The 26,513-nt window shown below is 35.6% G+C and overlaps 1 protein-coding gene across 18 annotated transcripts in view; it reads left to right on the top strand.

Moving 5' to 3' along the window:
* The window catches only part of Npas3 (neuronal PAS domain protein 3), an 815,093-nt gene that overhangs the window by 380,193 nt on the left and 408,387 nt on the right, over positions 1 to 26,513 (top strand). For 13 of the 18 annotated variants that reach the window (XM_063246583.1, XM_063246612.1, XM_063246621.1 and 10 more), the window contains one exon: positions 6,182 to 6,258. In XM_063246583.1, coding sequence (XP_063102653.1) covers positions 6,182 to 6,258 — 77 coding nt within the window. Of the gene's footprint in view, positions 1 to 6,175; positions 6,259 to 26,513 lie in introns of all 18 variants that reach the window. The other 5 variants (XM_063246603.1, XM_063246645.1, XM_063246601.1 and 2 more) reach the window with 1 other exon arrangement.

The raw sequence follows: 26,513 nt of genomic DNA on the forward strand, positions 1-26,513 counted from the left end.
TGGCGCATGTCTTACAATAAGGCTTTACAGGTTTTCTGCTGTAACCCTGATCAAGAGTAAATTAGGATAGTTTACTTTGCATAGCTCATGTTAGATAAAACTCAAAATGCTGCCATGCAAAGACCCTCCTCTACTGTATTCTGAAATCATTCTGTGAATGTCTCAGTCTTAAAACTTCCCCATGTCGAGGAGATGGATGTATAACCCAATGTATTTTCTGTCTCTCTTGGAAATTTACAGAAAGAATGGATTTTTTTCCTGAGGTCCCATCCTTAGGGACACTGACTGTCAGGCTCCCTCAGTCCCTTATATGCTGTGATCCAGCAGCAGCTTCAACCACAATCAGGAATTCCATTTCATAAAGAAGTTTAATCGTCCTAAGAGTGACCTGTGTAAGAGCCATGCAGTAGCTCCCAGTAAGTACCAGGTTGCTGGAGAAAGGCCACTTTCTTCCCTTGCCAGCTGCAGACTGAGAAGTATCTGCCTCAGAACTTGCATTTAGTTTCATGGAAAAGGAAGGTGAGGTGGGCAAAGTATATCTTTAAAATGGAAACTTAGTACTAAAAGGAAGCCCCTATTATTTGTTGCTGATCAAATAAAAGAAAATACTGCCACACTTTCTGCAGTGATATTGGGATACTGTTTTACATTTAGAGGACTGTGCTGTTTTGGTATATAATACTGTAAAGATAGGTTATCAAAAGTCACATAAATGTTAGTTAATTATTAAGAAGATGAGAAGTATAAACACTTCCTATTGAGTGTGACAAATTTTCCCCTTAATTCTTTAGCAGTCAAAGCAGTATAAATGTACTTTTTGAGAAGAGTAGACAGTTACTTTTTTCTCGAATTCAGTAGTGCATTTATGAATATTGAAACTTTCACAGTCATATTATCTATTTCTTTTCCCTAATACATTTAACCCATACTTAAGTTATGGGAGAAATTTAAATAAATGCTGCACCAAAGAATTTTGTGTCAACACAAGATTGCCTAAAATGTCACTTATATTCTTAAAAACCTTTTTGCCTAAATTGGTAGCACTAGATAATGGTTGTAGTAGATAATAGGTTCTAAGATATGAATTATGAAAATAGATTTTTAATTTTAAAAAATTCTCTAAATAAGAATAGAAAAATAAGACCAGTGTGTTTTCGTCCGAATATAGGAAGTTTTTCCCCCTTGTATTCATTTTTAATCACATGCCTAATTAACAATGCTCACCCCCGTTTCTGTTGTCTGATTATCTCTTATCTTACACTTTAAAGAGCAGATACTGATCTTGGTGAAAATGCATTGAAAAATCCCTATGTGTTTTTCAGATGTTTGTGAGATGTATTGCATGCAAACTCTGTATGCTTTCAACGACGTTCCAGTGTTCTCCGTGGCACAGTTTTAATTACAGCACTGCTAGAGGGGCTAAGCTGGAAGCTAGCACTGCCTCTGTGTCTCTTCTCCAAACCAAAATCCCTGCGTCGAAGGCACACACAAACAAACAGCTGAGGGCTTCAGTGTTGAAAGGATGCAGTTTGTGCCCATAAGAAATAGGCAGGGATGTGGGGGCCCGATTCAGAAGAAAGATTTAGTCCCGTGTTACATGCACACGTAGAAATGTTGATTTTGATGGGAAACACGGTAACACATACCTCATAAACTTCTGAGACCCCTTCCTGAGAAACCCTCCCTGGCTTCCTTAACCCTAGAGTAAGGAGGCTAATTGAGATTCTTTAAGAGAAATCCCTTTTCTTTTCTTCTGTAGCCATGAAAGGACTCATTAAGCATTCTATACTCCATTCTTTCTCAGACCCTGACTTTGCCTAGCCCTAGTGCTAAAGCCCAGGGAGCGATATCTGGGGATTCCATTAAGCATGTCCTTTGGCCCTCCCTCTGCCAAGCTCAGTGTGGGAACACATCCTTGCTCCTTGGATGAAGGATTCAGAGGGCAGCCATCAGAGGTGAGCCCGTACAAAGCTTTCGTTTTTACCGAGTGGATAACTCCATCTTTGAGATTTTACTTGTAGAACTTTAGGGTGATATTTACTTCCTGCTCTCCAGAGTATTAGGAGGAGCTGAGAAAGCCTCCCTGAGATGATCCTCTCAGGATCTTAGTGAAATAAACTACTGGAAATGGTCTCTCATGATGTCACACTTGTCTTCACTTTGGAATATCTTTCAAGGGGTTCCTTCAATAGTAAGTTCCTCTGTTGCTGGCCTGTGGCCTGTGGTGTACTTCCCTCCAAGGGCTGTGCTGCTGAGGGGTGGGGATGGGGAGGGCCGTCAGAGAAAAGGGCAAGGCAGGACACAGGCAAGGAGGGCTCATGTCTTTTCCCCTTTCAATATGTGTGTCCACTGAGCTGTCCTCTTTCTGTTTTGTAATGGGTTCTTCCATGGCAAGTTGACCTTTTGCCTGAATAGGTCAAATTCCCACTGAGTGCTAATCCTCAGCCTTCCTCACGTTTGTGCATCCCTGGAGGAGAGGAGGCTGGTCAGGAAGCCAGCAGGCATGTGTGGTGTGTTTCTGAAAGAGGGATTGTCTTTTAGAGAATTAATTCTCAGCGACCACCCTGAGGGGTCATGCTGAAGACTCCAGATTAGAACACTGTTTCTGATACTGTTGCAGGGTAAAGCTGATTTTTCAGACTGTGGTATCCCTCTGTATATTCTTTTCATTGAGAGGGAGGCCAAATGCGCAGTCCTAATGATTCAGCAGGTTGTTCTGGATTTCTCAAAGAGATAATCAGGATTTCCTTAGTTGATCTTAAAATAAAAAAAACAAACCTTTCTCTTTTCATATTTTTTTTTTCTGTTTAGAGTCTCTTAACACTTGAGGTGCTTTAACTCTTGTAAAACACATCAGTAGAAATGAGGGGCTTATTGATGATAATTGTTTGCTTGGCCTGGTTTTGTTTTAAATTGGTTAAAATTTTCCTTTGAAGTGTTTGTTAGGATCCATAATCGTTATAGTAGCTAGACATTTTCAGCATCAAATAAGCACTGAGCAAATATTGAATATAATTTTCAGTTGAATTATGTTTGATTTTTTTCTTCTAACACTTTATATAAGCTGTTCAAATTATGTAGCTCTCCTCACTGTCAGATAGTAACATAATCCTCATAGATAAGGGATTACATCTTTTGTTTATCTGGAAGTATCATACGCGTGTTTGTGTGTGTGTGTGTGTGCACACTGGTTAATTTGATATTCTTTAAGTTTTGAAAAAGTCATCTTTTAACTGAACAAAAAATGAAACATGTAAGCAAGTGAGATGAAACAGGATTGTTGAGTGGTAATGCATATGTATTATATACTGGCTACCAAGCAGGTTTAAAATCAGTAAATTGTGAAAATAAGAAAACCTATGAAAGCTTTATAAAGTATGATTCTCATAAGACAAAATGCCCTTCAGATCTTTAAGCATTAATGATCCTCTGTAAATACAATAAGATTAAAACAGAGAAACAAAGTAATTATGTTTACATGGTTTCTGAATTATCAGTGTCTCAATTCTCAAAATGCCAAATACGATAGGTTAAAAGCAAGGTAAGAATGTATTTAACATCTCTTCAGTTACCAATAATGCCAGTGTTAAAGCAGGGCTCCTACCAGGGGCATAATGGGCTCCTGTTTAACATATTTATGTTGGTTGTAAAATTAGGAACTGTCATTACAGCCCACATCACCTGCATAAGTGAAAAACATATAAATCAGGAGAAGTTCCAGAACCATAAAAATGCCATTGAGGAGAATAGCATGAAACTACTTACAAGACACTTGTATATTATGCTAGCATGTATGGGGATGCATACTTCTGTTTCTAGCAGATTTAAAAGAACAAAGAATGCCTGCAAGTAGGACTCTCAGGTGCAAGGTCTGATGAAGACATTTATTTGGAGAATAGTCTGATCCCTAGTGGGGAAAACTCAAGAAACAAAAGACCAGCAAAGACTTGGCTTGAATGACCCCTGCATGTTATTCAAGACAACAGTTTCTTGGGCTTCTAGAAAGTATTTGAGCTGCCATCCTTGGTCATCGAAACTTGCCTCATGGGCCTGGTAGTAAATACATGTTTCCCACATTTCCTGTCACATTTAAGGTCTCCTATAGGTTAGTGGCTGTTGCTGTCTTGGCCCAGTCTTGATCCAGTCATTTGTAGAATAGCTTGTTTCCTAAAGTTGGTACCTTTTTAAATGAGGTACAGTGCTTTAATGTTTTAGACCTTGTAATTGGAAAGCCCTGAAGTGCCCCACAAATTATGAACTACCAGTAGTGATCTTTCTGAATCATAATTACTGCCTCAAAAAGAGAGTGGACAGTCTAGAAGTCTTTCCATCCCCCCTTTCCCTCCCAAAAGCTACCCACCCCCATAATCTTTAAAAAAAGAGGCTGCAGATTTTATTCATGTGGGATCATTCACACCAAGCTACCATAATGTGCAATTAACACTCTAGAAACTGAAAACAGTATTCAGCAAGACAGCTGCATTATCAAAAATGCCAAAGGAGTTTTGAAGGGGGTAATGTGCATGTTAGAATAGGAAATTAATCAGAAACGCACACGCGCGCGCGCGCACACACACACACAGTAGTGCTGTCTTAAATATATTTGAATACTAAAATATTTTAAATCCTATGTCTATGCTTATAATAAAGATTAATCTCAGGATAAAACCTGATTTTTCTATTTTAAAATTTTTACTGTAGCTGTATATTTTGTTTCTTAAGCAAACAAGTATGCTGGGGAAGAGATCTCTTAGATTCCTTCCTACTGGAATATTCTTTAATAATAACCACTTTTCCATTATATTTTATAAGTTTTCCACTGAAAAAAATTTTCGTCTATTTTTCTCTTGCCAGAAATAAGGGTACTGAACACTCAAGTTAATTTTGAAGTGCCTTTTAGACATTGTAGTGGTAAACTTTGTACCATAGCACAGCACAAAAATCATAAGTGTGTTTATATTATAATCCCTATTAAATTATGGCTTCAACAGACTGACTCAGTAACTGAAATGAAACAAAATTCTCCCAGCAGTCTTTTGCTGAAATTTTCTTGTCACCTAGCTGAAAGTATATTTAGAAGTCAGAAATAGAGAATTTTGATATGATTTTCAATTAGTAGCAGCTAGGCTTGAAAAAGAAGAGGTTTGTAATAAAATTTTTCATGAAAAGCAAGGGGATATGGAGACTTTACTTGTTGGAAATCTAGAGAAGATATGAATCTTTTATAAATCACTGTGCAGCAAACAGTTTTATGATGCTTGGAGTTAAAAACAAAACAGAACAGAAGTCTATGTTTAAAAGCAAATTGGCACCTCACGTTTTAAAAACTTGCAAAGAGGAAACCTTCACTTTTGGTTCTCCAAATATCACACCTTACAAGACCAATCTTGTTAAGAGTTATTGGGGTTTTGTGAGTGGCAGGTCCCTGAGGGCAGAGTTTGTGGGGTGGGTCAGGAGGAGAAGGATTACCCTTGGTTAGCAGGAGGGCCGTCCTGTTTGGGGACTTAGGTAGGAGCAGTCACTGACCAGAGGCACCTGCTGACAAAGGGTCCCCGTGTGCTCCTTGTGGGTCCCAAAGCATAGTTACATGTGAATATTCAGCAACTATGAAATCCAGCTGTGGCGGGGCACTTCTCACTAGGACAAATGGTCATTAACGACAATCTCTTATCTGTTTGTTACTTTTATTGAACCATCAAAGTTATTGCATTAGAAAATATAATAAATGTCCTATTCATTTATTCTTAGCCTAGAAGATGTGACAAGTTTAGATTTCTTTGGGGTGGAAAGTAGTTGGTAGATGCTTGAAAAATACCACTACCTTAATTTTAAAATGTACTAATTTGTTTTAAAGGAATAGAAATATCTGAGGTTTTTTTTTTTTTTTTTTTTTCTATAATATACTAGGAAAAACAAAAGGAAATTTTAAAAACTGGGTATGGGTTTTAATTTTCTTTTTAATGCTTCTGGAAGTTAATATTCAACCTATACTGTGCTCATGTTCTGACAACTCAGAATCAAAATTAATACTGGGTAGTGTTTCTTTCAGATCTCATTGATATCATGACTGGGTAGTGGTGCAGTTGGACAGAAATTAAGCTGACATTATAAAATCAGAACTCCTACTTAATTATTTTTCTTCCTTTTCTTTCTTTCTTTCTTTCTTTTTTTTAAGTTATAGGTGCACAACGAAGGAGAAGCCCCAGCGCACTAGCCATTGAAGTATTTGAAGCACATTTGGGAAGTCACATTTTGCAGGTATCTTTAAAAGAAAAGAAAATTGCTTTGATAAATGTTTTAAATATTTACACTTAAATATTTTTATTTCGGATATGTATTTGTTGCTGTTTTTACTTGGAATTCTGAAATGCTTATGAATTTATATTTTTTTTCTTTTTAGAAAGCCATCCTTTGAGAGAATATTAATGAGAAAGGGAGGGCAAGTATTATTTGTGCTGTAATAATTTAGATGAGTTGCACTATTTATTTAATGCACAATGTATAGTAACTGCCTGTTCCCAGAGTAATTGTGTGTGTGCTATATTTGTAAGCGGATATATGTGTGTGTCTTTGGAGCTGCGTATTGTTTTTGGAAGAGCAGATTTTGTTGCAAAAGTACTGTGACATTTTATGTGTTGCCTAACTTCAGTTCTTTGCTTGAGTTTGTATTTGTTAAATGCTTTCAATTATAGTATTTGCTTCCCCAAATCTGACAGTTTCTTAGGACAAAATTTTTAAAGTCTATTTTTAGTAAAGGGAACCAATAATATTTTCCAGTGACTTTCAAAACAAATGAATGTGAAGTTTATGAGGATGAAACTGTAGCTCTTTAGCCCTAGAGAAGGTTCATTCCAAACTCAGCATCTTACTGACCCAAATGCCGGCTCTTGACCCTGTACCATGTGGATTCAGCACATCGTGGGGAGCTGTCATACAGCGTTCCTGCTTTTGGGGTAAATTTCACAGCCACGGTTTCCTTTACTATGGAATTTATTTTTACGTGGAATTTGAGGAGATGTATTTTGAATATTTAGACAGTTTATTGTGTTTCTAAAAGTTGGTTGTTTTTCTTAGATAAACTTTGTAGCTAAATAAAAATACAAAACCCTCTCAACTCAGAGTTTTAAAATGATTTTAATGGTGCTTTTGTTTTCTAAATAGTCAAATGTAGTTTGAATCTAGCATATTATTCCCTAAAAAATCCACACTAAAAAAACTGTTCCCACTTTCTCCCTGAAAAATAAAAGGTTGTTCATGGTCAAATCCCCCATATGTGCCAATGCAGTTCTTTTGATAGTGGTTTCAATCACCCAACAGTTGTTCACAGAATGTGTCTTACCAGGATCTGCTGAATCATACTCAAAATCTTCTGAGATAATTTTGATGTTTTGGAAGATCTGAGAAGTAGCAATTCATATTTGCAAATGTAAGGATTTGAGAAGTCTTTATTTTTGTTTATTTTACATTTCTCATTCTCAATTAATATCTGTTAAAATAGCTCAACAACTGATTTTTCTGGAAACCTACCTTGACAGATGCTATTCTATCTTATACATAAAATTTTAATTTACCTTTGCACTAACCTAGTTTTAGTTTTAAGAACACAAAAAGAGATAATATTTCTAGATCTTAAAATCAGGTCCTTCTTTCTTCTACATAGTTTGTTCAGAATTTCCACTACCAAGTTTTATAGGGGCCATGATATATGCAATGTGATTGAAAACTACAGCAAATATTTTACATGTTAAAAAGTTTTATTATAGTAAAACAAATATTGCCACCAAATCCCCTCAAAATACTTCAACTCACTTTCAGCCACATTTATCCTATCATTCTTGCCATTCTCTGACTTAATTCTGAAAGTCCTTTCTCTTGACTCTCTTTTGTTTTACTGTTGTATCTATCTCAATGTCTTGAATCAATTCAAAAGTTTACCTTGCATGGTTATGCTGACTTTGGAGAACAGCCACAACTCACACAGTGCCGGGTCTGGTGAAGGAGGACACACTAATGTTTTTACGAGCCCCCCTTTCCATTGGATGGCACTCAGCAGCAGCATACACTGTAGGTGTGAGCGTACCTGATAAGGCTGCACACAAAATAGGACTCCAGAACTGCTTCAGAAAGTGGCAAGAATGATGGGAGTAGTATGTTTGATGCAAGGGGAATATTTTGAGCCAGAAGGAATATTTTGGAAGTGAATAATGGTAAATTTTCTTTTAATGTAGTATTTTAATTTTTTTTTTAAATTTTAAAAATCTTATTTATTCACTTTGACACCAAGAATTGAACTCAGGACCTTGTGCTGTGCCATTGAACTATATCTCTGGCCCTAATTTTTAAAATTTAAGTAAAATAACTTCCTGAAAGAGCTAAAGACATCATATTATAATCACACATCCATGTTTACAGTAGCACAGTTTATGTAGCTAAGTCTTTGAAGTGGCACAGATGTGTATCAGCAGATAAATGAATAAAGAAAGAGTGATATTTAAACACAATGGAGCACTAGTCTGCCATAAAGAAAGATGAACTTAAATCGTTGTAGAAAAAATGATGAATCTTAAGATCATAATGTTAAATGAAATAAATCTGTCATACCAAATTAAGTATTACAGGTTTCTTTTATGTGAGAAACTCAAATTATAAATAAAGATCAAATAAAAGATAAATAACAGGAGAGAGAAGAGAAAAGGATCAAGAGATTGAGGGAGGGAAAAGGACTGGGGGAAGCTGAAGACATAACGGAGGTGTGTGTTGTACATGTGCCACCTCCCCCCAGGGGGTGTAGTCATTATGTCCTGCAAATTTGTACCAATAAAAAACAAAAAGTGGGAAAAATTGTATAATCACCTTACAGTATGTACTTTACATTGTTCGTTCTGATGTGGTTCAGCATTACTCCTTTTTATATTCTGAAGTACTCTTACCTACAATTTAGTGAAAGAAGTGTTCAAAGAGAACCCTAAACTAGCCGGGTGTGGTGGTGCATGCCTGTGATCCCAGCATTTGGGAGGTTCAGGCAGGAGGATTTTTGTAATTTTGAGACCAGCCTGAGCTACAAAGTGAGCTCAAGGCCAGCCTGAACTGCATAAAGAGACTCTGTCTCCAAAAGACAAAAGAGATAGATAGATAAGATAGATAGATAGATAGATAGATAGATAGAGTCCTAGATTATTACCCCCTGAATTCTTTTTATAAAAATTTAAAACAAAAAAATAAAAATGATACAGAATTTCAAAACAAGGTAATAGAGATTAACACTGGTTAATGCATTGCATTTTACCTTCAAAGTAGCTGTTTAAATGATAAGATATGGGTTTGAGGAAAAATGATCAATCAAACAAAGCACAAATTGTTCTTTTTGATGAATTAACAGATTAGTAGTATAGTTATCTATCTTCTGTGTGAATTCTTTGTAGAAATCATGACTCTAAAGTTTTGTGGGGGGGACGGCTTAGGAATTGTGAAAATTTAAAAAGTTTAAATTGAATATAACTCATTCGTTATATAAAAATATAGATTATCCGTCTCACAGGCCTATTTAACAGGATGTTCCATTGAGAAAACAGAGAATCTAAAAAGACCAGGTCTTCTTTGTTTTGCATTGGTAACATGCTACTTAGATGTCACACGTTAAGAGAAACCTCAGCAGCCAGATGTCATTTGGAGGAGAATAACAGCACTGCAAGAGAGTTAGAAATCATGACATATGAAAAATGGCAAAGAGCCTGAGAGTTCAATTTGTAAAACATATGACTTAATATATATTCAAAGATATTTAAAATATTTAAAAATGATTAGATAGATTCTGTTTGTCTTCAGAATATGGATGAAAGAGTAATAGGTACAAATTGAAAGGAAATTTTAAAGAAACCTTCATACCAGAGCATTTTCCTAGAAATTAGTATGCAGATGCTTACAAAACCAAACTAAACTAAACTAAACTAAACTAAACTAAACTAAACTAAAGATAGAAATTCCATTTGACCAGGTTCTTCCTTTTCTGGGTATATTCCCAGAAAAACAGCTTATTACAGACATACATGGATGCACCATGTTTATGGAGCACAATTATAATAGATAAATCTTAGAAATGGCCTATATATCCATCCACAAGTGAATGGATATAGAAAATGTGGCATTTGTACATGGTGGAGTACTACTGTGCCATAAAGAAGGATGTTTGAGTCACCTGTCAGAAATTGGAACCATTTTGAGACTATGATGTTAACCGAAATAAATTAGACACAGAAATTTAAATATCTCATGGTTTTTCTTATATAATAAAACTAAACTTTACATAAATTAAAGAACAATAGATAATTGGAAACAGGAAGATACATCCTTGACAGTTGAGAAAGGGAACATGAGAAGAATGGAGCAGGAGGAACAGAGGATATAAAATGAATTAAGATGTGTCATGTATGTGTACCAGCTCTCCATGATGCATGTAGTTATTAGGACTGCAAACATGTGATAATAGGAAAATACAAAGGGAAAGAAACACTCTGAAATATAACTGGCCACATTTGGAACAAGTTAAAAACTGTTGGCTTTAAGGAAACCTGTAAATAATTATTGGCTTTAGGGAATATATAAGTGGATTGGTTGGTTAAATTTTACATAAGACTTCAAAGCATTGTGAAGTTATATAATCTTGAAATTGCCATAGAAACTAGAATTTTTTGTATCATTTGATTTTAATACAACTGGTTATAAAGTGGATGAATTATATAATATTCTGTATTCTACAGGTAGCCTAATATCTTATTTTTTTAAACAAAAGAATTGTGATCAAGAGACGATTGGGTAGTTGATTTGTTTGTTTGTTTTGATTTTTTTTTTTTGTACTAGAGATTGGATTCTTGACTTGGTCCTTACCAGGCAGGCAATTATGCCACTGAGCTAAATCCCTGGCCCAAGATTGGGTAGTTAAAGAAGAGGAGCCTCCTCTAAGTTATCTACTTGGTTGTTTTCCCTGATTAGCAGAGAAATTCATGAACCCAGAACCTCATGCTTGTACTACATTCAGCAGGATGCCAGTGTTCCATAAATGTTAGACGATTTCTACATTTTGTTTCAAGAAGGTCCATTGTTGTATCTAATTGATTCATAGGGGCTAGAGAAAAGCTGTCCTTCCCTTCCCTCAGTCCTGCCCTCCCCTTCCTTGTAAATGTTTGGTAAAATCTGTGTGGTCAGCAAGACACTGTCAGGGTTTCCAACTTCACAGTTATAGTCATTTACTGTCTTCCAAATGCTTCAGATACTTAGTAGGAACACAAAATTTGTTTTATGTGACTTCTGTCTTTAACTAGATTGCATTTGTTTGAGGAAAAAAGGGAACCAAATGGTCTCATTAAGTGAGGATTATTACAGTAGTCAAGTGTGATGGGACAGTAGCAAGGCTCTGAGTGAGGCATGAAGCATCATAGAGGATATCTGAATTGTGGAGGGTTGGATAGCAATTCGTTAGGTGGAGAATACGGAAGAGTATTCCAATCAAAGGCCATCAAACACAAAAGCATGGAAATCAATAATAATAAATCTTGGTTGGGAACCATTAATATGTTTGGTAGGATGTCTGCTTCATGAGCACTATATGTTACATGCCTGGTTAGCCAACCCAAGAGACATGGACTTGATGTCTAACCAGTGAAGAGCTCATGAAGAGGACTTTCATTCAGGAAGTAACAGGGGAAGGATTTGCTTTATTTCCTGAGTTACTATCAAAATGAAATGGTTAGGGAGACTTTGCTTGTGAGAGCTTGAGCTTGAGAACCAGTTAAAAAAAATTTTGTAACAGTCAAAAGAAAGAAAGAAAGAAAGAAAGAAAATGAACATCTCTAGAGTAAAGCTTTGCAAATGGAGGAGAGGCATATGTGGAAGTTAGATAAAATTTTTGGCACATGGTCACTAAGTAGAAAAGAAGGGCTAGTGAATGGTAGGATTAATAATGATTACAGGTTCTCTAGAAAGGTATTTACCTGTCTGAGGATCTTCTTACTTGAGAGAAATTGAAAGCCATGTTCTCTTAAATAGCCAAGCTGATAGAAGAAGGTGAGCTGGAAAAGGAAATCATAGGACTAGATTTTTCCACAAGAAGGATAAGTCATAGGTTTATCAATACGAATTGTTGCAATAAATGATGTGGAGGTCAGAAGTAACAGGTGATAGAGGTGACAGAGAAAGGGGACTCTGAATGTTTGTGCTAAAAGAAAGGTGGGAGATGAGAAGAAAGCATCAGGGAAATTGTGCTTTTCTGTTGTAAAAGTATGTTCATTTTAATTATTTGTAATGGCAGTGTTACTCATAATATAGATAATCGTAATTTTTTTAAACCATTTTCTTATGATTTGGTATTTCAATTCTATATGAAATTTTGCATTTTTATGCAAATACCAACTGCGATGTGTGTGTATGTGTGTTTAACTAGAAAAAACTACTCCAGATGTATTTCAGCATAAATTTATTGAAATGTTACTAAATTCTCTTTTTCACATACTCTGCTAAGTTCCTTTCTTATGTCCTTATTGAGTATTTACATTACGTATGTATGAAACAGGTATGTTTTCTAATGGAGTAAGCTAAGATTTAGCAGACTTAAATAATTGAAACTCATTAGTCTGTTCATATAAAAGAGTTGAAATTGAACCAGAATGCTAACACTAGATTAAAATATTGCCCCCAGAAGACCTAACTTAGGCCATAATGAGAGAAAAGAATGAAAATATAACTGAAATGAATAGAATTCAGGAACTAAAGTTGGAGAGAAAATGAAAAGTCGGTTCAAGATAGCAGCATGGGATTCAGCAAAGCCCGTGAGTTCACTGCACAAGGTGCCCAACCTCCGTGCTCCCTGTGCCCACAGTGCTGTCTCACAGAAACACGTACCAAATGGTCCTGGATGCCGAGGGGACAGGACAAGGGTGACGATGGACTTCTTAATTTTTGGTGCACCCATACTGTGACTGGATTATGCATGTTTTGCTTTATTTTGTGTATCTAATTAACCACACGTCCCTTTAAAAAAATTAAGGAAATTTGGTGAGAGCTTTCCTCAATGTAGTTCATGTGGCTAAGCACAAATTTGGTTCCTGCTTTAAAAATTCTTCTTGGGGCTTTATTGTTCCCACTTTATGATTTCCTTAGCATGAAAAATTGTGAGTGATGTTCATTTTTCCTTTCCAAAGTTAGGAACCAGATATAGTATTCACATTTTACCTTATTGATGTTAAAGAAATACAAAATGATAACAAATTTCATTGTTGAAAGTCATAAAATTAACTATTAAAAAGCTTTCCCTCAGGTGCCAGATTTATGAATGGAGTGCTTTAATTACTTGTATGCCCTTAGCAGAAGGGTTTGCTTTTTCACTCTGTAAATAATGTTTATATAATTGTTATATGAAGTTGTAATATTATTTTTTCATACCCTACAGTAAAGCTGCCTGACTCACTTTACAGGTGTTAAAATAATTAAATCAAACCTAGGATGTAGAGGATTTTAAAGGTTTATGTTTTGAATTTATTTTTAGCACATTGTACCTAACTACGTATACACATATATTAATGACATTATATAATTCACAGCCTTTCTGGCAGGTGTCTTGTACTCATAAAGTGATTTAAGGGTAATTTATATCCATACCTTATTTTGGATCATAAAATATATTTTTTGAGTAGGTTGAAAACCATCATAAGTTCTAACATATTTGTATATAAATGATATAAAAGGCTTTTGTTATTTAAATTGTCTTGAAAAAATGAAAAGAATATTCTACAAGAAATACCCTAAACAGAAGCAATGGTGGTACCCTTATGTCAATTTTGGGGCTGGTATGAACCCTTCTACGTCTGTCTTTGATCTCAGTATTTTGGCTCTAAGTAAAGTTTTACATCACTCTTAGAACATTCAAGAACATTCAATTCAAAGAGAACCCCACAGAACAGTTGCCTTGAGAGAAGCCATTAAAAAAAGGGGGAAAAAAAAAAACAATAAACTAAAACCTCACAGAACATTTTAGGATCATAATACCTCAGGTTCTCTGACTGAGAGTACTTCAGAAAAGACTTAGAATGGTTGTGTTGTTGCCTGTCTTCCCCAACATAACAAAGGCAATAATTGCTTTTGTAAGGATAATTTATTAAGAAATTGTCCCAGATATGACCTGTAGTGTCAATCCTAGCAGAACATTTTCATTGTTACATATCTTCTAACAATGCCAAATGTAACTATGTTCTATTTCTTAAGCAAAGTAAACCAAGATTTGTGTGGATGAAATACATGATATCATAGGCCTCAGTAAACTATCAGATTTATTTTCTTTTTTTACCCTTCTTAGCACCTTCAACCATAGAATGCAAAGTAGGATAGTCATGGCTCGAATAAAACATGGGCTTGTGTTTTCCGGAGGCTTTTATGGATAGATATAAAAGAAAATCAAGTGATGATTCACATTTAAATTTTCACATTTCTATTGTTAGCAAAATTTGAAAATTGATTAAAAGTATATACCGGAATCATGATTCAGTTGGTCAGTATAATATTTTGGTCTTCAATTATTGCTAGCCAAGAGACTGTATTGATTCTCTACCATAATTTTTAAGTTGTGATAGATGTAATAAAAAATTAATAGTGTCTTATGTATATCTTTATTATTTTGTACTTTTTTAGTGCATGTTTGTCATACATAATTTATACATTCTTCATGGGAAATTGGACCACGTATATAACACATCTTGGTTCTTATTTCATCTCCTTTTCTCCCCCTCCATCCCTGCTACCTCCATCTCTTGATCCCCTTCCACTTTGAAGAAAGATCTCCCTATTTCCTATTATCAGTCTTTTATTTTGTTCTTCATTATTAGTCAGACACTTATGTCATGGTATCACTGCAGTAGCAGAGACCAGCCAGTTGTAAAAGACTAAACAAAAATTCTGATAAAGAAAATATATGGAAGTTGTAAGCAAAAGCAGCTACTTCTAATAATGTTGAGGTCTGTGAAGAGAATGCCAACACTACTGTTATCTCATGTTGCAAAAGAAATTAAAAGTAGTCTAATATAATTTGGACCCCTGGGCAAAGAAAAGTACATATACCTAAAATGACTCAAAAGCTGACTATCCAAAACTAAGACACTGTCTAACCAACATCCCTCCTACCTTTGATAGTAGTTTTCAAAAATCTTCTGTGAGAAATACCTTCTATTATATTTTTATTGTTAAAGTTAACATTCAGTCTTATTTATTTTGTTGAAACTTAAAAATACAAAAGTAAAAATTATCTCTAGGAAGTTGCATCATATTATTTCTGATGGCTCTTGTTGATAAAATGGCATTTCACTTTACACCAGTGATGAAATAAAATGAAATGGTTTCAAATAGTAAAGGTATTCTGGATTAATTCATTTAGTTGTGATAGAGGAAAGAGAGAGAAAGGTAGTGACCCCTTAGTCTCCTTATGAGTCAGAATGATAGAAAATGTAAAACTAAATATAGAAAAAGAGAAAGTTAGTGAATATATTTGCATATGCAAATTAGCTTAATTGATACTGCTTGCCTCTACAGGGATTTTTCATTACAAACTGGAGTGCTACATTGTTCAGCTCATATTGAGTAATTTAGTAACTAATGAGACCAGTTTGCACTAATTTGCATATGATAAATGAGCTTAATTGCAGTAAATAACTTGGAGGCATAATTACTTAATTTTCCTGTGTTGCACGGCTTTTAAGTTCACGTATGAACAACTCAAGATAATTTTGCATATTTAAATTAGTTGCTTTTAAATTTTCTTGAACAACAACAAAAAAAAAGGAACACACCTTATCAATTGAGCTGTAAAACAATCAAAAGTAAGGATTAAAGTATTTTTATTTACAAAGAAAGAATTGGAAATAAATGCAGAAATTTAAAGCCTGTTTCCACCTCTCCACATCTCTACCTCAAATAAGATGTCAGCACTGACACTTCGGGAAATATTTTTAACATTAAAAGTTAATTCACAATTTCTAGTAGCTGACCTCACTTACTGGCTGTATATGATAAATGAGTTGGAAGTTTTGAAATAGTTTATAAAAGGAGTGAAATTTCTATTGTCTAATTTGTGCATTGCAAGTAGTTATCAAGGTAGACAGTGGGATCCCCTAGCTGCAATGTACAGTTCATTCTACAGTGCTGGATTTTAATGAAGCAGGCATCACTCTGACCCCAGCATTTGTTTTCAATCCATGTTAATATTTCATACTTAAGAGAACTCCTTTCCCTGGAGAATCTTGGTTCAATTTGCCAAAAATTACCCCATTAATTTTTTTTTATTATCTGAAGAATATATTTTTTGTCAAAATTCTCATTCTTAAACTTGAAAAACTAAAGAACACATTATTTCATGGCATGTATTGCCTTAAAATTTCATTTTGTTGGGAAAAGCATAAATTGATATTCAGAGCTAACTTAGGCCATGTGAAAATCATATTCATGATTATAAGAAGGTATAGAGTTGTAGAAGTTTAAAACCTGTCATTTAAAAAATTCATTGCTGCTTTAACTCATTGTATATAAAAACAGAAAGGGACATTAGGGCGGTTCACTGCTTACAATCTGGAAAAATAACGCATGTAAATTTTCTCTGAAAAACTCAAATACCACTTCATTAAGTGTAAGTTTCCTGTATCTTTTAAAAGTGGGCCAGAACCAGTACTAATATCGGTATATTCAGAATGTAAAACTTGAGCTTTTGGTATGATAGATTCTCAGGAGTAACTGGTGAACAAATGAACAGATGAATAAATTGAGCCAAAGTCAGAGTGAACCTCAGCTGCCAGGGTCTGGAGCCTCCCTCACATTCCAGGTCACTGTTCATCTACACCCTCTGCACATGGAAGGGGGCAGATTCACAAAGTGCATGAATTTTCACCTCCAGCCAATTCGAATTCACATCCCACCTTTCTCATTTACTAACTGGGTGAAATAGAATGGTCTCTTGCTCTCTCTGAGCTTTGAGTTCTTTGTCTTTAAAATTGAGGAAGCAGTGGTGAATGTCTTCCTGGAGCAGATTGTGAAATTTGATGTAGATAGCTAGTTAAAACGGCTTAGGGTAAAACCAGTGTCTAAAAAGTATTTGATAAACAACTGCTGGTGTGTCTGTCTGTATGTTGGGTCGTCTAGAATCATGCCAGGATTTGAAGAAACATGTGACTATTCATCAGGACTATTATCAATATTAATAGAGGGACATCATCAGTAATAGCATTTCAGGTTAAAAACAGGATAATTTTCATTCAATACAACAAAAATTGTTTGCACTATAGATTTTTACTTCAAAGTATGTGTTAATTCAGAGTAAAACATTTAAAATCTTGTAGTAACACTAGACTTTTTTCATTCTAATGAAAATTTTCTCAAAAGACAGAGGTACTGTCCTGACTGCTCTCATATTCAACTTAGAAGCATCTATGGAAGAGGAATTTTTAAAGAGTCTCCAGAATCAAAATTTCCTTTACACTCAAAAAGGACATGTCATTATTCTTCATATCAGATTCTATCACCTCCTGTACTGGATTTTTAAACTAGGACTCAGAAGTCAATCAGAATTTCAAAAGATTTAGAAAAGAGAACGTTACTAAAATTATGTTACCAATATATCAAAGAATACATAGCATTTCTCCATGTATTTTGCACAGAATCCATCATCTATCATGTCAAATGAGTATCTTTTCACATCAAGAACAGAAGGGAGAGCTTCTCAGAGGTATTTTCATGCTAGTGTATATAAATATTTGGCAGATAGACCTGATTCTGGATTTTATGTACCCTGATAAGCTTCATTTGCAGAATAATCCTCTGCCATTATTTGCTGAGAAACACTCTGAGAGGTGTAGATAGGAGAAGGGTTGGAGGTTACTGCTGGAGGAAGTCATGATACTGGGCCAACTATTTATCTCAGGTAGCCAAAAACTAAGAAAATGAGACAGTATGCTGTATCTCAAAGCACTAAGCTCTAGTTTAGTAAGTATTTATTGAATGTCTAATGTGCATCAAATCAGAGGAAATTCTAGGGTACAAAATGAGCCACGATTTTGCTTTTCAACATCCCCATTATGAGTGAAGAAAACTAGAAAGAAAACTGACCAACATTAAATCCATTGTACCAGAATTTGAATCCTTGTTCTTAGTTACATAGAACTGGGCAATATATTTCAGCTTTCCATATCTCAGCTTTTTTTAAACCCAAAATGGAAGCAAGTAGCATTTCTTACCTCACAGAGTGCCGCAAATATTAGATGAGCTGCTACCTATAATTCCTAGTTTAGGTGAGATACTACACATACTATTAAATGAGATGTTAAAGAATGAACACACAGTGAATGTGCAAGTGAAACTGGCTGTGATGGAAGCTAGTGCTTAGCAACAACAGGAGGGAACAGAATCTCCGAGGCTGGGGCCAGTCAGTGCACACTCGTTGTGACCACACATTTGTAGTTTACTCCCTCCAAACAAACTTTTAAAGCCTGGCGTTTAAAGTCTGGCAGGAGGACGTTGAGGATCATATCCTCCTTCCAAAACATGCTTTCTCCTAGCATGTCACGTTTGGTAGGGATTGGGGGAGGGAAAAAGGGGCAGCAGGGTCTCTGTGATGAGGCAGATTTTGTTGGGAGCATGCTGATAAGGTTACTGCTGGCAAGATATGAAAACATCTTTCATTCTTTCTCAAGTACTGTTAGGGCTCATCTGTACATGTCCTCCTAAATCTAAATGTATTTAGATGTCCCCTAAAGCCTCACGCAGTCATAGGTGGAGCTTTTCAGAGGTGGCTGGATCCTTATCTAAACTAGGCTCAGTTAAAATTTGCAAGAATCTGTGATGCTTGGTGTGTGATGAAGGGTGTGTGATTACTCACCTGGCCCTCGGGTTGGGTTGGCATAGTTCTGGATGTGGATAGTGAGGCCCTCCCTGCGTGTGGTTGGCAGCTGGTGCTGCCACCTGCTGCTTCTGCCTCTTTACGCCTTTGCTGAGTTGCTGCCATTTTCCCGCCTTAACTCTTTCTCCTCTTTGATGCCTCTCTGCCGTGCCACCCTGCTTTGGAACCAGTCAGTTGTGAACTGAAACCTCTACAAACTCTAACCCAAGTAAACCTTTCCTCCTTTAACTTGGGGTGCTGGGTATTTTGTGTTAGCAATGAAAAAGTAAGATGGCACTAAAGGTGGTTGAATTATTTGGAGGTTAAAGTGGGGCAAAAAGTAATTATACTATCAATTTAAAAATGGACAGAGGTCTTAGGAAGTCATAAGGTTATGTATCAAATGTACATGTGAATAATTTATTTTAATTTGTAGATTTTAATACCGTATGGTGAGGCATAGATTTGAAAATCTATGGCAGAGTGGTGTTACTTTTGCTTTAAAATAGTCTTTGGTGTCAGTAGACCTCATATTCTTGTTACTCAAATCAGCTAAGAATGACGTGGTTAAAGTGACACCAGCGAAGTATCTGTAACCATGGACCTGCAACTCAATGAGTGTGACCAAACTGCTTTCCCATCTCAATGTTCAGAACTTGCAAGGTCTTTTGGGTTTGTTTGAGTCTGAGATTGGAGATGGGTAAATGATAAATTTTTTTGTTGTTGTTGGTACCAGGGATTGAACTCACAATCTTGCACTTACCAAACAGATACTTGTGCTGCTGAGCTAAATCCCTGGCCCTGTATTGTTTCTTAGACAACTGTCTGCAGATACCTGTAAATATCCTGAAGCAGACGTATCTGCAAAAGGCACTTGGGGAAAATGGCTTGAAAGAATTCCACCAGAATTATTTAAAGGTTTTTTAAAAAATCTCGAAGTACAATGAGTGCTAAGTTGAACAATTATGTACTGTACTGTACTGTCCCATTTGTAGGGACGCTAGCTTCTTACAGATTATTACAGAAGAATGTTTCATAAGTAGTTCCGTGTACCCATGCATGGTTAGATACCACTTTTCTAATTGTGTGGGGAGAGAAAAGTATGAGAAAATGTTGAAAATCAAACTATACAGATAAGAAAAAGAGAAGCAATAAAAATAAAGTATTTTACTTTCTTTAAACCAAGCAAAATGGAGTTGTCATCTTTGTCTCCTCAAAACAGTTGTGGAAGAAAGAGCTGATTTCAAGAACTGAGTTTCCCAAAGCATCTCATGGCTGGTCCATAATGTGTAAATTACTTTCTTTTTCTGACTGCCCTGAATAATCCTTTAGCTGTTAAAGACCATGAAAAATGTGGGTACCAACAATAAGATAGGCTATAGGGACCCTGCTGAGAAGAGGGAGCTGCAGGTGTGCGTCCAAGAGCAGATCAGGTGTTCCTGGTCACCCAGGCTCCAGCTGTGTTTATTACTGTCTGCTTGCTCCTTGTGAATATCACTTACCAGACTCTTGCCAGTTCAGGAACTGATGATTTATGATTGCAAGGGGAGGAATCCATGGGACAATGCTATCTGATGACAGTGTAATAGAACCCTAAGAAAAAAAGTGTCGTATCATTTTGCTTTTTCTGTGTTTAGAAAAATAAAACATTTCAAGGCATTAGTACAATTATTGAAATGTTTGTTGTTCTATAGGAATAAAATACATAAGCAGTAGTCACACAGAAGAGCCTAGTCAAATTCCCATGGGGTTGGGTAACTGCTGCAGGAACTGTCTAGTCCAAACAACTCTTTTCCTCATTGCTAAAGATATAAAAATACAGGTGACCCTTTAGGTCACCAGAAAAATAGTCTCTGAATAATCCACTCTTACATTTCATTTTAGGTTGAGAGAATGATTTAGTAAATTTTGTCTGGTGCAGAGATTAAAACAAGGATAGAACTGACCTAAAGAGACAGAATATTCTTCTTTTTAAATTTTTTTTTAAATTTTGTAAGTGGGAAGTCTGTGAGTTCCCACCTAAATACAAAGGCAAATGATAATATCAATGGCTATTTTAATTGCATCTTTAATCCATAAGGATAGTTCAATGACATTTTAAATTATACTTTTAGAATTGCAGTCACATGGGAGATAAAACTCAGTAACTATTTAATAATGCATAGTAAGATCAACTGTATCCTCTGCTGAGATTACATTTAGGTGGACTGAATATAAAAACCCAATCCAGAATTTAGACAGCATTTAATCTTCTGGTAGTCATTGTTGGGTCTTTCTAAATATAAAACACCCAGGCCTTGAGTTGGTACCTATTATATCTTTTTTTTTTTTTTTTTTTTTTAGGTCTTTTTCCTTTTTATCGGTACCGGGGATCGAACTCACGACTGCCTGCTTCCAAGGCAGGCGCTTATGCCGCTGAGCTAAATCCCCAGCCCCTACTGAGCTAAATCCCCAGCCCCTTACCTATTATATCTTACTTAATGATTTGTTTCACTGGGTTCACAGCTTAGCTGTATATTTTTTATGAGGAGTTAGATTGCTGTAGATGAAACTATTGTTAGTACTGAAAAGTTACTAATCAGCTTGAGAAATTTGTGCAGCTGATTGGTAATTAATTGGTAATTATTTAACTTCAACTTACCCTGTGTCTATAATACAGTTAAGCCCTTTTTTGTGGAGGAAAAGGAATAAAGTGACTTGTGTAAGGTCTCACTAGTTATTAGTAACTGCATACCTGGGATTTGAGTCTCAACGTAGAAGTGGGAGAGAGACAGAAATGAATTATTGGGGAAATGTTAGGTATTAAATTATTTTTCAATGGAAGTTTTTCAAGTGACATACTTTACACTGGGGTTTGAATAGAAACTAGAGGACATTCACTTTTGCTTAATACAGAAATCTTTGCCCTGAGCAGAAGACAACATTTTAAAGCTTGTCATTTTATTCCTGGGAAAGTATTTGAGGAAAATGACATGGCTCAGCCCTGTTTGCTGACCATTTTGTTGTCTCCTGCTGAGACTTGCCATTTCCATAGCCAGTGGGCTGTACTGAATCAGACAGAAGCAATAGATCATTAACAGAAATGGAGACTTGGGGCAACCTGCAGAGAGAAAGCAGGGGAAAATCATTTGGGTCCACATAAACAAAACTATATCTAATAGAATCTCATACAGCTATGTGCATGTGTGCGTGGGAATAATTTTCAGAGAAGCTTAACAAGATTTAAAAATCACAAAGTAGTTTTTCTCCTAAAAATTTTCTTGCCTAATGTGAAAATATAAGGGGGGGGGGGAGAATGCTTGTTTCCATATGCTGCATTTTCTCTGTTTGAAAAGTCATTGCTTAAAATCCATTTAGTTAAAAAAATGCAAAGTTTCTTTTCCTACTGACACTGTATTAACCTTGAGATCTTTTAATGTGTAGCGCTAATCTAAAGTAAGGTTTTTCTATTTATTTCAGTTAATATCCAAATTATTAATTATGTTGCCATGATCCTTGGTGGTTTTTCTGGATTATTATAACTGTAAAATGGGGTTGGAGGACAGGTTTGCAGAGATTACTGCAGATTATTTTTGGTGTTCATTAAGTTACACGAACTATCTCTCTACATACATATATGCATATATGCAAACATATATGCACACACGTCTGTATATATACACATGCACAAATATATATACACATATGTATGTACATATATTGCTATTCTTAAATATAGACATGCTTAATTTGGAGCAAAAAAAAAATACAACCCTGCGTATAACATTAAGTAAATATTCACAGACAGCCCACTATATGAAGCTCACCAAATATAGCTTTGGGGAGTCTTTAGTTCTTTTTCCTTCTCTCAATTATATAATAAATTTCTGTATCTTAGCTTGAAGCTAAAGGTGTAGACATGGAGACAGGGCATAAAATTGCAATGGTTACCTTTACAATTAAGTAAAATTACAATTGAGTAAAAAGGAGCTAGAATACCATTTTCATATTCTTACATCATTCATGTGCTGAAAAATTTACCCAATTTGCTTATACATGAATTTAGTCATGTGTTTTCTTGGAGGGAAAAAAACTGAGTAGTTGCATACATTTCTTTGGCCTCCTTCTATATTGTACTATATTGTACGCTTCATTTTTAAAAACAGAAAAAAAACCCCAGAAAATCAAGCAAACAAATAAAAACAATGGAAAAACAACATCAGCAACAACAACAAAATCAATACCAATATAGGATTTCAAACCAAGATGATAGGAATTTAACAATATTATTTATATTGTATATTGTCTTCAAAATAGCTGCTCAGATTACCAGATAAAGGCATGCAAAATTGATTAAACAATATAATTTCCCTTTGAGCAGTTTCTTACCTTTTACTATATTTATTGTAACTTTTGGATCTTATTTACTTTTTTGGTTTTTACAGTAGGGAGACAATACAATGTTTATACATGCAAGTATGATTTATTTCACTTATGAGTATGGTTTCTAGTTGCATCCATTTAGCTATAAAAGTCTTGAGTTTATTGTTCTTTATGACTGAGTAGTATTTCATTATGTAAGAATACCATATCCTTTTCATCCAATCCTCAGTTGATGGGCATTTGAGTTGTTTCTAAGATCTGGCTTTTACAGATTGTTCAGCTATAAACATGAGTACACATTATATTACTGTGGTATGTAGACTGGTACAACCACTGTGGAAATCAGTATGGAGATTCCTCAAAAAAACAAAAATTAGAGGTTCCATTTAACCCAAATATTCCTCTTCTGGGTATATAATGTACTTCTTGAAAATCAGGATTATGTCCTGTTTGTGGGGTCTTCCAGAGTGTTCTCTTAGTACAATAGAGATGCACCTATGGCCATGCGCTATAGTAGGTTTTTTGTATCATTGAAAGCTCTAAAAGGTTCATCACCATTGTTGCAGTGTGTGAACATGGTGCTACAGAGGATCAATGATTACTCAGAAACAAGATTTAGTTCCATCGCTGAGAGGCCCAGAGGCACTATCTCAACCGAGAGCACTCACCACTAAGGAGACTCTCAGGAAAAGCTGTCTTAAGTCTAGGCAGCTTGCCGTGGTGAAAGGAGAAAGACAATGACCAGACATAATGTGCTTCCCTAATCTAAATGTTTTGTTGTTTAACCATTCATTTCTCATAGAACCTATGTGCTTTGGGCCAGAGATTAAACATCCACTCCTTACTCAATAAGCACCCAGTACTTTTGCAGAATTGACATTAATTTGTGTAGACAACATGTGGAACTTTGGACAGTTCATTAATAGTCTCATTTGTTTAGGGGACGATTGCTGAGAAATCAATGATACAAAATGATTCCAAGATGTATTCTTATCATTTGAAGAAAACATTTCCATGCCGGGCTCTAGGTAGGGTTAATGCATTATGCACCCAAGTCCCTGTTCACCAATATGAGATTGTCCTTCTCAGTCAGAAGGTCATTAAAGAAAACACAATCCTATCATAATGTCACTTTCCCCTTAATTTTCTGATTACTTACATTTGGTTTGGTCCTAATTATGAGTACCTCTAATTGCTTTATTACAGTGGTGATTAACTGTGCCCAAGTCAAACCCCTTTGAAAGAGAGAACAACTCCTTCTGAAGGATTTGCATGAATGCACTGAAGAATATTAAACAAAGGACTAGAGGTTTCCTAACTTCCAAAAGGCAGGTCAGCTCTCTTACATTTCTAGTTAATGTCTTCCTTAGAGACCCAGGAATGATTTTCATTCTGGAGTTTTTCAGAACTAGAGCTCAGTCTTCTAACTTTTCCTTTCCCAAGATGTTATGTAATCTTCTTTGTTATTTACATTAATCATTCTGCCAGAAGACAATATTAGAAATAATGTACATGCCAGCTGTTCTCTAGAATATAGAAAAAAGTTGAAATCCACATAATAACCTTAAGTAATACATAAGTATATTTGCCATAAATGGAAAACATTCTTCTACTTGTGTATTAAAAAATGATTACCAACTTCGATAAATTGAAAGTTTAAAATGCTATAGTTACTTCTTGTAGAAAAGCTTGTTAGCAGTCAATCTTTGGTTTAGCCAGTGTCTAAAAAATGATTAAAATTGATAAAGTTGGTTGGATTTCATTTTTAAAGGCATCAAACTTATGGCATAAAAAATAGCTTTTATTTTAATTTCATTTTTAAATATAATTTACATAATATAGATTTTGAATTAAGTTATTTTAAAGTAAGACGATAGTATTATTTTAATGTTTCCATGTGATTGTTTTTGAAACACCACCATTGGGCTATCTGTATTTAAATTTTACATCTATTTTCTCATGATTATCAATTTGTGTATCACAGTGACATCTGTTACCCAGAAAGCTCTTTGGTAGCTTTCATATCAGTCAATCAAAGCTCTTTTCCCTCACTTCTCTCCCTTTGAAGCATGGGCTACACATTGGGGATCAGGGGTGAGAGACATTTTGTCCCTGGATAAGTGCAAAGTGTGATCTGGGGAGAAAGAGGAAGTTTGCTTTGGGAATGCTGGCACAGATGAGCAACGGGAAACATCTCTGTCAATTTATTATCAAGGTATCTCTTCTCCCTTGAAGACAGCTTTAGCATTTTTAATCTTTGATGATTCACATTTTCCAAGCAGCTCTTCTCATTGTGTCACTCACATTTGGAAGACATTGTGCATCCAGTGGTTCATCTGCAGAGCAGGTGAAGGCAGGTGATGTGTACAAGATGATCCTCCATTGCCTTTTTTCCAGGGTAGCTACCTGTGATCACACTGTTCCAGTGGTGTGGGAAAACAGCCCAGAACTGGAGAAACATATGCCCACCTTATCTGCCTTGTTGCATTTTCTTTTCATGCTAATTTCTTCTGTTGGACACTTGATGCCTATAAACACAAGATATCCTCTAACTGTTTAAGACACTGGACCCTATGTTTCTATTCCATGCAACTTAGAAAAATTAATAATTAAGAATTGAAAAATTACTACTAACTTTTTAAAGTTTTACTGTAGTACCTCAAACTGGAGAATCAAGCTTCCGAAGGGCTGCAGTCTAAGGTGGTTATCTAGTTTACTGTTTCCAAATACACTGAAGTCTACACAATATCAATGAGCACAACAGGGTGGCAGCAGACTGATCCCCAGCAGAGAAACAATCAGGTCTAATGTAGTGTTCAACTGCAGGGCCAGGAAGAAAAGCTGACATCCAGATGCCAGTGCTTTGGAAATCTTATCTGGAGTTGCACATATGTGTCCTGAATCTGCTCAGGTTATGCCACCAGTCAGCTTCCAAACTGACACAGCTACCATGGCATGAGTAGATAGAGTCATTGGCTGTGTCTGAGCCTTTCTGCTAAGACAGCTGTCAAAAGCAGCAATGCTGGCCATATCAAAGCTCATTTTCAGAGATCTAGTCAGAAACACTTTGACTGATAGATTTTGCACACCCACACTGACTCATTTTCAATATCCATGGTTTGGAGGGAAGTTGTTTGGCAAAGAATATGTGTTTGCACATGAGCACATCTCTAGTTGTAGTTCTGTGATCATGCAGTAGTGCTTAGAGAAAGTTAGAATCAAGTGACTTTAGCTAGTGAATTAAATCAGT

This window comes from Cavia porcellus, unplaced genomic scaffold (genome assembly GCF_034190915.1).
Source record: "Cavia porcellus strain 051 isolate PalLab524CR breed Dunkin Hartley unplaced genomic scaffold, mCavPor4.1 scaffold_1, whole genome shotgun sequence".
NCBI lineage: Eukaryota > Metazoa > Chordata > Mammalia > Rodentia > Caviidae > Cavia > Cavia porcellus.